The following is a 13,442-nucleotide window of genomic DNA, read 5'->3' as shown; positions in this document are numbered from 1 at the left end:
GATGCTCGCTACTTTAAAAACGCGGAAATTCGTATTCTAGATTTGAATAAATGAAAGGAGGAACCTCGGGAGTAACTATTGGAGAGTTATTCTGGCGCAGCGGCGTATTGGCATTATTCATAACGAACTACATGAGAAATACTTTCAGATAGCCACATGGCGAACCGAATCATCCCAACTTTGATGTTCAAGTTCTCTATCAGAATTATCAGAAGTGGTATCTATTAGCTCCTAAGCTCGATCCTATTCTACGACAGCGTTTGTCACACCCTAAATCATCGAAGCTATTCTGAGATCTAGAACGCATTACGATATGTGACGCACCACATAGTTATAATTAAGATGTCGAGTTTCTGTCGAATTCTTTAGATTTTAAAAAACACTAAAGTGTCAATTTTAAACCTACTTGCAGTTATTGTATTCCAGAGCATTAGTTTATCATCGGCTCTATAACAAGTCTGCCATTTGTGTTATCTCGTAATTGTTGTCAGAGAAAATCAATGAGCAAGTAATCCAATGCACCGTGATGTTGCATATCTGAAACATTTTGGCATGATTATACAACAGAAACACTGCTCAGCGTTACTCCCTTGGCCCGCTCGAGGATGTTTCAAGGAAACACCTCGCTAACTCCGCTGGCCTGAAACATAAAGCAGATCAGATTAGTACAGAGAAAATTGAAAAGGAAAAATTTGTCTTATCCGAGGACTTCACCGACAAAGACCCCGCTCACTTGGAGACCTGCAACACACAGCAATTCAGATTAGTCTAAGATATCCATGTGAGCCTACCATTTTCTAATCGAAGATCTCCGGTAGGCTAAATCCTCTCACTAGAAGACCTGAAACATTCAGCAATGTGATGTGAGTAAGTGATAATACAGAATGTAAAGTTTGAGTCTGAGCTCTAAGCACACACAAACCAGCTGCGAGACTCTCAACTACTCAAACACGTGCATAAAACAATAAGAAAGATTCATGTAACAATGTAATGATAGAGACAAGGTAAAAGAAAAGAAATGAGTAAAAGCATAGAGAATTGGTGGCATGACGGTCGGCGATCCTCTTCCAGATGATGGCTTCAGGCGCAGCATCCCTCCTCGACTCGGTGCTCCACGTCAGCACCGAGACAAGAGAGAGCATGTTGCCCAGTCCCACAATCGCTTGGCTCTACATTTTTTGTTTTGAATCTAACATTTACAATAAGTTATTCAAGCATAAGTGACTCGACTATTCTAAGCAAGAATCTGAGAATCAATTAACTGACAATGAGCAAGTTTTATAGATCCTAAGACTGGATATAGAAAAGCTATTGGAAAATGTGTGATTTTGGGAACAATGAGTGGTGTAAATAAAAATAATTCATGCCAAATAGTTGCCATTGTGAGACGCTGTGGAACGAATGAGCGCACGCGCTTACAAACTACCTGCCTATCCGAGCACGAGTCCTGCCTACCATTACGCCTATTTACCCCCCAATAAAACGGACGGATCTAATCGAACCCCAAAGTTGAGCCTGACGTTCCCAACTCCCCAGTCTCAACTCGGGGTTTTTATAAATTAAAAGCACACAAATCGCTTGACTCACACACAACACCCGGTCTACCCTTTCCTACCTATTCACCCATATTTAATTTCGATACACATTCTCACCAACACACTTATTCGATCAATCATACAACGTGGTCAGGACTTACTCTGATGAGTTTTACTGTAGGGAAGGAACGGGTTAGTACATCCTATCCAAAGTTTGCAAGCTTTGAGTTGATTGTAAAAACATGAATGTAGTATCTGAATATCTTATAATCTTTTGCAAAATTAGGCTGTATGTCTCAAGATGACATGTCGACTACGTTAACTCTTGTTTTAGTCAAATGAAAGCAATTACTCAAATATGTTGAATGAAGAACAAGCAAATTAATGAATCCAATTAAGAACTTGAATAGGCAATCTAAGTTATGCAACAGGTTACACAAAAATAAACATTGGTACCGCCATGCCACGCGATAGAAAAGATTGAGGAAAGTTAGACAGCAAATTTAAAGCATGCGACTTGCCAACTCTGCCGAAGTTGAATTTCTTCTTCTGGATTCACTGCATACTGGAGACCCATCCTCTGCATGCCTGCTGCCTCACTGTTCATGTAAATGTCCTCACTGTTTGAGTCTTTGCACATTACACTGCACCACTCGTGTCTTTGTAAATTATAACGCACCACTCGAGTCTGCTCACATTTCACCGCACCGCACAGAATCTGCAAATTTTCAGAAATATCATTAGATAAGTCAACGTACTGTCTCAACCGTTCTTAAATTGGTTCTCGGTCAAACATATATCACAGCTACTGGCAGATGCAATGCAGTCAATTATGAAAAAATAACTGACGCCACTCACCACTTTGAGAAACACACTGGAGCGTAGGATCCACTTCTCCAGGATTGTACCGCAAAAATTCATCCACAGCAGCCCACCTATTTGCAGCTTGACCACTGTTAGCTGGAAAATAAATAAATTTATTAGTACAGTACATGAAATTGCGGTCGAACTCGATCTGCGCTTAACACACCTCGACATCGTAGATTTGACTCAACAATTTCTTATTACTCGGTAATAATAGCACAAAATTTTAACAATACAATGCAAGGAAACAGACGCCTTGCTAACCGAGTTCTTCTCGTTACCGGACTTGCAAACAAATGCGGATCGCGCGTTCTTCCTACGTCTCTACTCCCCTAACAACCGACCTAGCAACCGATCAACAAGTACGAAAAATTTATTTTATCCCGAATTTTATGCTTTTTCATGTCTCGATATTCCCATGAAACGAGCAAAAATACATTTCAACAATCGAAAGAGCTATCACTTTCGAAGAAAATACGAATCTGCTGTACTATATTATGACCTACGACGCAAATTCTTTTTCTGACCCATTGGGGGTCCGCACGGCGTGGCCGACCCGATACCCCTTTAGAAAAATTCGCTTTTCTACTCACTCAGTGGTCGTTAACTGCTCCCTGCTTCTTCTAATGTAACGATAACAGTTTTCGAAGCATTTTGGTGTAATAATTCCGCGTCCAACACAAAATATTTCAACAATAAAACTGGATTATACAGGAGCTATGTCGTTGCTAACTGGCGTCCTTCGCGTCTCTAGACTTTCAAACAAATACGGGTCGCGCGTTCTTGGAACTCGCCTCCCCCAACAACCGACCTAGCAACCGATCAACAACTACGAAAAATTTATTTTATCCCGAATTTTATGCTTCTGGAATACTCGATATTACCATGAAACGAGCAAGAATAGGTGCCAACAATGAAAAAAGCTATTATTTCCGAAGAAAAAACGAATCTGCTGTACTATATTATGACCTACGACGCAAATTCTTTATCTGACCCATTCGGGGTCCGCACGGCGTGGCCGACCCGATACCCCTTTAGAAAAATTCGCTTTTCTACTCACTCAGTGGTCGTTAACTGCTCCCTGCTTCTTCTCATGTAACGATAACAGTTTTCGAAGCACTTTGATGCAATAATTCGGCGTCCAACACAAAATATTTCAACAATAAAACTGAATTATACAGGAGCTATGTCGTTGCTAACTGGCGTCCTTCGCGTCTCTAGACTTTCGAAGAAATGCGGATCGCGCGCGTTCTTGGAACTCGCCTCCCCTAACAACCGACCCAGCAACCGATCAACAACTACGAAAAATTTATTTTATCCCGAATTTTATGCTTCTGGAATACTCGATATTACCATGAAACGAGCAAGAATAGGTGCCAACAATGAAAAAAGCTATTATTTCCGAAGAAAAAACGAATCTGCTGTACTATATTATGACCTGCGACGCAAATTCTTTATCTGACCCATTCGGGGTCCGCACGGCGTGGCCGACCCGATACCCCTTTAGAAAAATTCGCTTTTTTACTCACTCAGTGGTCGTTAACTGCTCCCTGCTTCTTCTCATGTAACGATAACAGTTTTCGAAGCACTTTGATGCAATAATTCGGCGTCCAACACAAAATATTCCAACAATAAAACTGAATCATGCAGGAGCTATGTCGTTGCTAACTGGCGTCCTTCGCGTCTCTAGACTTTCGAAGAGATGCGGATCGCGCGTCTCTCCTCCCCTAACAACCGACCTAGCAACCGATCAACAACTACGAAAAATTAATTTTATCCCGAATTTTATGCTTTTTCATGTCTCGATATTCCCATGAAACGAGCAAAAATACATTTCAACAATCGAAAGAGCTATCACTTTCGAAGAAAATACGAATCTGCTGTACTATATTATGACCTACGACGCAAATTCTTTTTCTGACCCATGGGGGGTCCGCACGGCGTGGCCGACCCGATACCCCTTTAGAAAAATTCGCTTTTCTACTCACTCAGTGGTCCTTAGCTGCTCCCTGCTTCCTCGAATGTAACGATAATAGTTGTCGAAGCACTTTGGTGTAATAATTCGGCGTCCAACACGCAATATTTCAACAATAAAACTAAATTCAAAAGGAGCTACGTTGCTGCTAGCTGGCGTCCTTCTCGTCACTAGACTTTCAAAGAATTGTGGATCGCGCGTTCGCCGTTTGTCTCTTTGGGCCAATCACGGAGCAACTCAATCAACTGCTCCTTTTGAACCTTATGAAATTTCTATTATTACGAAAAAAACTGGATGAGCACCATAAAAAAAAATTGCAAACTGTACATTTGCTTGTCCCATAAATTTGAATTATATTCTCCCACATGCGTTGAAAAATCAAACGCTATTCTTATATTTGCATGATCTTTTTTTCAGGCGATCATGCAAGGCATCTGTGCCTGGAAATTTATTTCGAAACTTTCTATCCGATTTCAGTCATCGTAATTCGATTCTTTAAATTAAACATCGCGCTCAGAATATCCACGTTCAATATGGCTGATTCTAGTCTAATGGCTATATCACTAACCACGGGCCTCACATCAAGAATATCCGCTCTGTCTTTCCCCACACTTCTACCCGCTTTTCAACCAAAACCTTGATAATGCTCGATAACGCTTACTCTAACAAATTTCTCGTCATTCCCGATCAAAAAGATGAGTAATAGCCAGGATAAGACGTGACTGGTTGAATCTTCTCAATGAAATATCATGCAGTGAGTATATATTTGTTGTACAGACGAAACAGAACTTATTATTAAATATTGACAAAAAACGCCAACCACCTGTTGTGCTTCGAATTTTCAGACACTGGAATAGATTTGTAATCTGCGGTATAGTCTTTTCATTCTTTGGAGCTATATTCGTCTTATCATGTATCCTAACGATAGATAGCCTGCTAGTGATTATCGACTACCATTCGCTGGAAGAAACATTCAATCCCGATGTCATTCCTTCATCTGTTTGGTTGGAAGACAACTCGGAAGAAGGACAAAATCTCCAAGAGTAAAGGATCATTACCCTTTCCCCACGCTCCTCTTCAATGATTTATTATGCCTACAATGTTTTCCCAGGTTAAAGATTGTGTGCTACTTGACAATGCCTGGCGCTGATGAAACATCACATCTAAGTCCTGCAGACATTGATCCATTGCTCTGTACTCACCTCATAGTGGGATTTGGCAGTGTTGTTAATTGCACACTAACATTGGGAGACAATTTCCAAGTATATCAAAGTGCTAGTAAATTAAAATCCAAAAACCCTGACTTGAAAGTTATGATTAGCGTTGGTGGGATCAATGAGATATCCTCTGGCTTTCCAGAAATGACGCAAAATCATACAAATAGAAAAATGTAAGCGTATTTCAGCTTACCTGATTTCTAATTAGATTTTCTGAACATTGATGTCATTGCAAGTTTATTAAACTTTTTTATGTTCTATGAGCAGATTCATTAGATCAGTATTGAATCTTACCAAAACTCTTAATCTCGATGGGCTGGACATAGACTGGGAGTTCCCAGCCTGGCTTGACGTAGATGGACGGCAAAAAATTCACTACATTCAATTGCTCCATGAGTTACGAAAGGCGTTTGACAAAAGAAACCAAAAATTAGTGCTATCTGCTGCTGTTGCGGCACCTGAGGCTATCATAGACCAAAGCTACAATGTACCTCAAATGGCTGAGTATGTATCTAAGATTTTTGTTATGCCCAATCAAATTGATCACAAGAGATGTCGACTTTATAAGAATAGCAGTATTTATCGGAACACTATTTATTCTTCAGATATCTAGATTTCGTGAACTTAATGGCTTATGATTATCATTACTTCACTCGTTATTTGCCATTGACCGGCTTCAATGCCCCGCTGTTTCCTAGTTCCAAGGAAATAAATTATCTGTCACCTGCAAACGTGAATCGCTCAGCACATTATTGGGTGGAGAAGGGAATGCCTCACAGTAAAATAGTTGTTGGTATACCGACTTATGGCCATTCCTATCATTTAATTAATCCGGCTAATAATGGAATAGAAGCTCCCTGCAGTGATTATGGCACATTGGGCTTTGGTGGATTCGTTTCTTATTCAAATATCTGTGCTTTTTTGAGTAATGGGACGATGCGTGTTTTTGATGATGAGAGTAAAGTTCCTTACGCCGTCCAGAACACAGAGTGGATATCTTACGATGACGTTACCAGTATAACGATCAAAGTGAGTGTAGACGAAAAAATAATTAATTTCTCGATAAACCTGACTTTGATTCGATGATCTGATATTTGACAGGCAAACTGGCTCCGATCAGCTGGGTTTGGCGGAGCGATGGTATTTTCCTTAAACGCAGATGATTGGAATTCAACTTGTGAGAAAAATTTATCATTCCCATTAACACGTACTGTTACAAAAATCATTCGAAATTGAATTATACCGGCGATAAATACAATACGTCACAGTATTATATTTATGAAAATTGTATACTTTATTATCTGAGGTAATACAGGTTATTTATAATAGCTTTAAAGGCTTACAAGTCATCTAAAGGGATCGGTGGTGATAGTTTTTTCATTCAGAAGGGAGACAGCGTTTAACGTATTAAGCCCATTCCGAGATTTGACTAGCCAAAGCGCTTGTTCCAGAGGTCAGAAAAAGTTGTAGTTCTGCACTGACAAATAGCTCCATTGCAGCTACCACCGGCTTTACCCATACTCAGACAGTTGGCAGCGCAGGCTGAATCGCCAACAACACCACCCCAACTCAAAAGGTCACAGGTCACACGTCTGTGTCGATCTCCCCGTTCCTCCACTTCATACTCTAAAAGTCAGTAACAAATAATGGAGTAGCTCATCACCAAAATTCAAGTCTAATAGATTCAATTGATCACAATAATTATTTTCACAAACCCTCAATGGTTGGGAAAGCCATTGTGCAGGCGATAACTGCCAGAATCATTGCAATTGCAAAGAACTTCATATTTGTTGAGATTTTGGTTTGCTAGGGGAAGACTTGGTTTATGATATCTGTAGAAGTAAGGCAAACAAGAAAGTCAATTTTAGTAAGTCTGATCATTAGAAACGGGTAAAATACATTGACAAGTGAAAATTTTTGAAGAATTATAAATGTTATACGGTTTGTATGTATATTACATTACCTCACTGAAGACCAGTGTAGCTCAGTAGTTATTCAACTGTGTGATCAAACATTGATTTCTCTTCTTTATATATGTTGGCCGATCATTGCTCACCGATCATTGAGCAACACACATTTTATTGTTTGTAAATTTATCTTCAGGGGCTTTACCGTATGTTCTTTAAGTTTGCATTTCCGATAATTTCTCTAGTACTTCCCCTGTTATGAGCTGGAGCTTACGCAATATCAATTTATCGCAACATTGATGAATATTCATATCTGAGTGGAATGAATGCTAGTGAAGGAGATTATGAAAAATAAGAGCATGGCATTTTTTCATTTCAAATTGATGTTATAGAACATTTTCGCGCTGATTAAGCGAAGCAGAGTTCTGGCTTACTAACAGATGGTTTGGGTTTTTTTATCGGCAGAACAATAATCATCTGTAATTTGACAGCTCGATGCACTGCCCGATGAAAACAGCATGGCGAACTGACTTGGTTTTAAATCGCATCGTTTGTCTAGTTTTCAGACTGTCTTGAAAAGAATGTGCGTGCAATTTGACATTAAACAAGTTTAAACACAAGCACAAGTTTGTCAGTATCGCAAGCAATTTTTAAAACGTGCCATCTAATTCCTGGTCGGATGACAGTCACGTGAAAATTCGAGCCCTTCCCAGTTTTGTCATGCAACCGTTAATAGACTACCACGTAATTAAAAAGTAACCAGTACCTCTACCCATCTATCGAAAGCAGTTTGTTAATAGTTCAGTCAAAAACGCAACAACTGTTTGTAACATATTTAAATGTCAGTTTCAAACCGATCCTCGTTACTCTCCGAGTGTGAATATGTACAATAACGACGTTAGCGTAATTTGAACTCTAGTATTCTAATTGTGGAATCAACGATCTTCTATAAAATGGTGAGAGTGATTCCAGTTCACAATTTTCTGGGTCAGAATGTAGCATCAATAGAAGAGCCGACAGCTACATGCATTGCGAATGATTTTCATAGAGAATTATTGTTAATCGCACTACCGAGCCACTGCGTTCAGGTTCACGATCTCAAATCATTCGATCTAAAACTACTCACGTTTTTCCCCACTGTTGATTTGGTTGGGCAAATTCTTCATTGTGCAACTGGTGATTATGTTGCTACTGTGGAATCTAAAGTATCTAGAGATGGATTAACTACGAGCACGTTTGTCAGGGTCTACATCAACTGGGCCTTAGTGGAAAGCCAAGGCCATGCCATGCGAGCGAGGATAGCTGGCAGAGTAACACCTAGCCTAAATCGTCCTATGAACAGTTTGGAAATGATAGAATTGCCTTTGAATGGTCAGCCGACCGTGATAGCTTGTTGTCAGAGCACTGGCAACTTACTCGTGGCTACTGGCTGTAGCGCCATTCTCCATGAATTCAAGCTAGAGACACAGCAAACATCAAAATTAAAATTTATAGATTTTGAGGCCAGGCCATGGTCATTAGGATTTAGTTTCTCACCCACACGAATGGAAATTGCCGAGGATTTCATCTGTATTTTGAACTCAACTCATTTTCTTGCTTTTCGACTTACCAATCCTATGTATGATGACATAGATCAACTGAGCTCAACAGCATCTACCAACTCGTCTTCTATGGATAAGACTTCGGTATCTACAAATTATTCTTCACTAGATAAAACTGAAAAGTCCTCTAGCTCTGGGAGGCAGGAATCACCTCGTTCGATGGAAAATTTGAATACAAAGTTGACAACTTTCAAGGGGCAGGAACAAGTTAGTGATTCACATAGTTTGTCACCTGGTGATGCTCGACTCAGACTATCCAGTCGAGATGGAACAAGGGGAAATGCGGATCAAGATTTGAACAGCAATCGCATGCTACGATCAAAACTGGGTCCCAATAAGTTGCGCTCAAAGATTATCTCCAATCCATACATAGACTGGGAACGATTGGTCTGCAATGAGCATAATGAATTACAAAGACTAGCATCACGTGGTATTGTTGAAACAAATTCACTTCCATTTACCATAAATTTACCATCTATAAGCTTGGAAAGAGCCAGTCCTGGACATACATTGAATCCTTTCATTTTAAACCCAAGCAATATGGATGTTGTAATAAAAACAACCTCTCCAGATGATGGATGGTCAGAGAATTATGCCATTAAGAATTTATTACGTATAAAAATCTCAAACCCAACAAAAGATGCAAACTATGATGGGGTGACAGAAATATTTACGTGTTTAGAACTCAAACCGCTATATTTGAAAAAAGAATGCAATAATCTATGTTTGAAAAAATCTATACTTAGGTCTGACAAATTTAAACATCTCCACGGTATTACTTGCATTATCTGCACTACACAGGAAGGCTACGTGTATCATTTTCCCGCTACAAATTCTGAGGAATCGAATCCAACTTGTCTGACTACTTATCCATTTACAGCACCTGTTCGTCATATTGCCCTGGAGAACACAGTCCTTCACGCACTTACTGAAGCTGGACTTGAGTCTTACACCTTACGTGTATCTCATCACATAGCTAAAAGTTTGAATTACATTGATAATTACAAGATCTCATGTCCCAGTATCTCTGAACCAGTTTGCCTCATCGGTTTGCGCCCATTCCTAGGTATGCAAAACTTATTGAGTTCTGCAAGTTGCCTCGTACTATTAGCTAGGGCAGAAAACTCTTGGACATTATATTCCCTGGCCTTGCCCAGTCCTGAGACATTGTACTTAGATTTTTTAAACACTGCAAAGAATCATAAAAGTTCTAGTCCAAATACGTACAGACATCTACTTGGGGAAGCGCATACCATATTGAGACTTTGTAATGAAGTTAAACGATGCTCCGGATTGAACGATTATCGGGAAGTTCCTGATTCCAAACTGGAAAATTTGTATAGTCAATCTTGCGCATTATTGGGGGATTATTACATTAATTCTGAAATAGAAAATGAATGGGACTTGAGTATTCCTTACTACAAAATGTCAAAGTTAAAAGCTGCTGATGTTTTATCAAGGAAGTCTGTTGCCAATGCTCCTGGTTTGATAAGATTTCTCACAGAAACTTTGGCAAATACTAGAAGTGGACCGGATGCTGATGCTCTATTTCAAAGTCATAACGTAGTTGATATACTGAGCTCAGAGAACATTGAAGATTTGTCAAATTTGATACTGAGAAGTTCTGTACTAAGAGAATACGCCACAGATAAATTAATAAATTTACTATCAGCAGAGTCATTGAGTGACTGTACCAGATTGGCTTCTGTTCTTTTATATCTGCAATCGGAAAAACAAGAACAGGCTAGGAGATTGTTGGAACCGATATCGGAAATATTTGTTGAGAAAACTGTTCTGGAGCATTGGCATCTACTGTTTGATTCTACGGCTTTGAAAAAGCGAAGCCGAGCTGTACCAACTTTTTCAGAATTCTCTGGTCATTTAATGCAGCAAAAGATACGAATATTCTCAGGAATTTTAACTCAACTCATAGAAGATGGCATTCTGAGTTTGCATCAAGTTATTCAAGTATTTTTAGAGTATTTACCATCTCGAGTTGGCAGAGATGGCCACGATGCAGCAGCGGCATTACAATTGTTTATCGAAACATACTTTCAAAATTACTTTGGTTCAAACTCCCATGATCAATCCAGTTGTTCTACCAACGAATCTAGCACCAACTTTGCAACAGCAGAAGCCTTCAAAATCCTTGTCAGATCGTATCTAGGAAATCTGACACAATCAAAAGTTTACAAAACTGTACGAAATGTGAAAGATTTTAATGAAAATGACGAGGAGATTTATCTGTTCGCTAATTATCGACCATTGTATCTCAACAAATTGCCTCCATATTCAACGGATTGTAAAAAAGTATTGAACCTCGAGGAACCAAAGAATGCATCAGAGATATTAAAACCAATTAGGAGCGAAGTACCAAAACTACAAGCATTGCTGGCCAGCGGATATTTACCCATAGAATGTGTAAGAGAAGTCAAACAATTTTTAGACAGTCAGGAAATTGAAGGAAGCTTGGCATTCAAGACACTATGCATATCTGATACAGAAATAGTTACTCGAATGCTCATGGCAGAATGTCCACACGCTGTACTACAATTTGCAAAGGTGAGTCAAAAAATAAATAACATTGATTTCAAACCATCATTTATCATAATCTTGTTACCTACGACTTTTAGGATAAATACAGTAGAGAAACAGAGTGGAAATGTTTGATTCAATTACTCCAAAATGAGATCTCAATGTTAGATGAAGGTCAAGAACCTGAGCAGTGCTTCTTTGATCAGATCATGAAAGGTAAAACTGCTGTTTATACTCAAATCTGAGGATGAATATCCATTAGAATTTGAGGGTGATTATTATTCATTATGATTACAGAAACTCTAACATATTTAGCACAAACCCTACCATTGGATGAGTTATGTAGAGTTTTACCTAAAGAAGATGAAGCAGCGTATCGACGATACACGGATGCTTGTCGACGAGCTGGTCATGCAGATCATGTTAAATCTCTGATCGTTGCAACAGGCCATCAATTATTAGCCACGTTAAATCTTTAGACGCATAATTTACAAGTATTTGATTGAGACTCAATAAAATATTTGGAATCTTTTTTAGCAATAGAAAATTTTTTGTATGCTCGTATTGATTCCTGGTTTAATTATTCTAGACTATTTTGCATTGTCATTGTGTACAAAATTTGATTTCGCAACTTTGTCGCACAGCTTTTAAGTACAAAATCTACCAGTTTGACGTTCGACTATACATTACAAAGGTTTCAGAGTCATAAATATTATTGGCTGTATCATCCAACGGTATGATTAGTTTTTGAATTGAACCTAGGTTTCAATTTATACATCTCTTGTGCTAGTCATTCTTGATATTAGAAAAATTGACGTATAAGAATCACGTTATTTGGGCAAGATAACGATATTAATAATTTCAGATTAATAATGATGATAACAATAATTAATAATAATAACTTTGATAATAATGTCACGGTATAATGAGGTGATATACACGTTTTATGCCAAAGTACTTGTAAGAGTGAATGATATAGATACACGTTATACCTTATCCCAATTTACTACCAAGTCACGATTGATATTAATTATAATAACTCATTTTAGTCACGGTTGATAATTTTGTTCAAATTTATTTTATAAATCTGTTTTTGATGAATATAAATGCTAACCGATGGATTGAAGTTAAAGAGATTTAAAAATTATAAAAATTATTATAGTTGAATGAATATAGAATATAGTATATAACTTTTAAGGGACTGTTGAATGTTTTTATATATTATAATTAGAGAATTTGAAATTAAAGGGCTAAGAAATTTTTAAGGCGTTCTGTTCCTAGAGGGTATTTGACGTAACAATCAACTGTGTAATTATCGTTCACCAACAAATTACACTAACTATGAAATGGTCCAAGTCCTTGATCGAGACTGAGTTATTTTTTTTTCTTCTCAACTCCTGTTATTGTGAGATATAAGTAGCGTTCACTTTGTTCACTGGATTGAAATAATGTTGTCATAAAAATGTTGGTATATTCGAATATAGTCACGTAACCGAAATTAGGTAATAACTCATCAATAAATTTAGATTACGCTAATTATCTCATATGGATATCACACAACGCTTTAGAAATTATAAACAGTCTTGATGTGCCTTTAGGATCTGTCTCTCGTCGTTAAACTACTCATGTATATGAATTTAGAAGAAAAAAAATATTCGGTAGACATCGATAAATTAATATGACGAAAGTACTTGAAATTTTAAAAACACATATTATATATATATATAAATCGCTGTCTGTACATGAACATTTAATAAAACGTATCAATGTTATCAACACCAGCTGGGTATAATTATTATTTGAATAAT

At 38.1% G+C, this 13,442-nt stretch overlaps 3 protein-coding genes across 3 annotated transcripts; 2 read left to right on the top strand and 1 right to left on the bottom strand.

The window, feature by feature from the left end:
* The first annotated feature begins 4,969 nt into the window (after window positions 1-4,969).
* LOC105689256 (chitinase-3-like protein 2) lies at window positions 4,970-6,919 on the top strand. Its single transcript, XM_012406159.3, has 6 exons — window positions 4,970-5,128; window positions 5,220-5,417; window positions 5,486-5,764; window positions 5,859-6,095; window positions 6,197-6,620; window positions 6,693-6,919. The coding sequence occupies exons 1-6, from the start codon at window positions 5,124-5,126 to the stop codon at window positions 6,825-6,827; spliced, it is 1,278 nt and encodes a 425-aa protein (XP_012261582.2). The 5' UTR covers window positions 4,970-5,123; the 3' UTR covers window positions 6,828-6,919.
* LOC105689257 (defensin-like) lies at window positions 6,862-7,696 on the bottom strand. Its single transcript, XM_012406160.3, has 3 exons — window positions 7,555-7,696; window positions 7,307-7,423; window positions 6,862-7,217 (listed from the first exon to the last, which is right to left on the bottom strand). The coding sequence occupies exons 2-3, from the start codon at window positions 7,374-7,376 to the stop codon at window positions 7,021-7,023; spliced, it is 267 nt and encodes an 88-aa protein (XP_012261583.1). The 5' UTR covers window positions 7,377-7,423; window positions 7,555-7,696; the 3' UTR covers window positions 6,862-7,020.
* A 151-nt stretch (window positions 7,697-7,847) lies between these two features.
* LOC105689218 lies at window positions 7,848-13,412 on the top strand. The gene is made up of 3 exons (XM_012406074.3): window positions 7,848-11,661; window positions 11,733-11,850; window positions 11,932-13,412. The coding sequence occupies exons 1-3, from the start codon at window positions 8,452-8,454 to the stop codon at window positions 12,111-12,113; spliced, it is 3,510 nt and encodes a 1,169-aa protein (XP_012261497.2). The 5' UTR covers window positions 7,848-8,451; the 3' UTR covers window positions 12,114-13,412.
* The last annotated feature ends 30 nt before the right edge of the window (window positions 13,413-13,442 follow it).

Source organism: Athalia rosae, chromosome 7, assembly GCF_917208135.1.
Source record: "Athalia rosae chromosome 7, iyAthRosa1.1, whole genome shotgun sequence".
Lineage (NCBI taxonomy): Eukaryota > Metazoa > Arthropoda > Insecta > Hymenoptera > Athaliidae > Athalia > Athalia rosae.
Note: the sequence above shows the minus strand (reverse complement) of the source record. Positions and strands in the feature narration are given on the sequence as shown.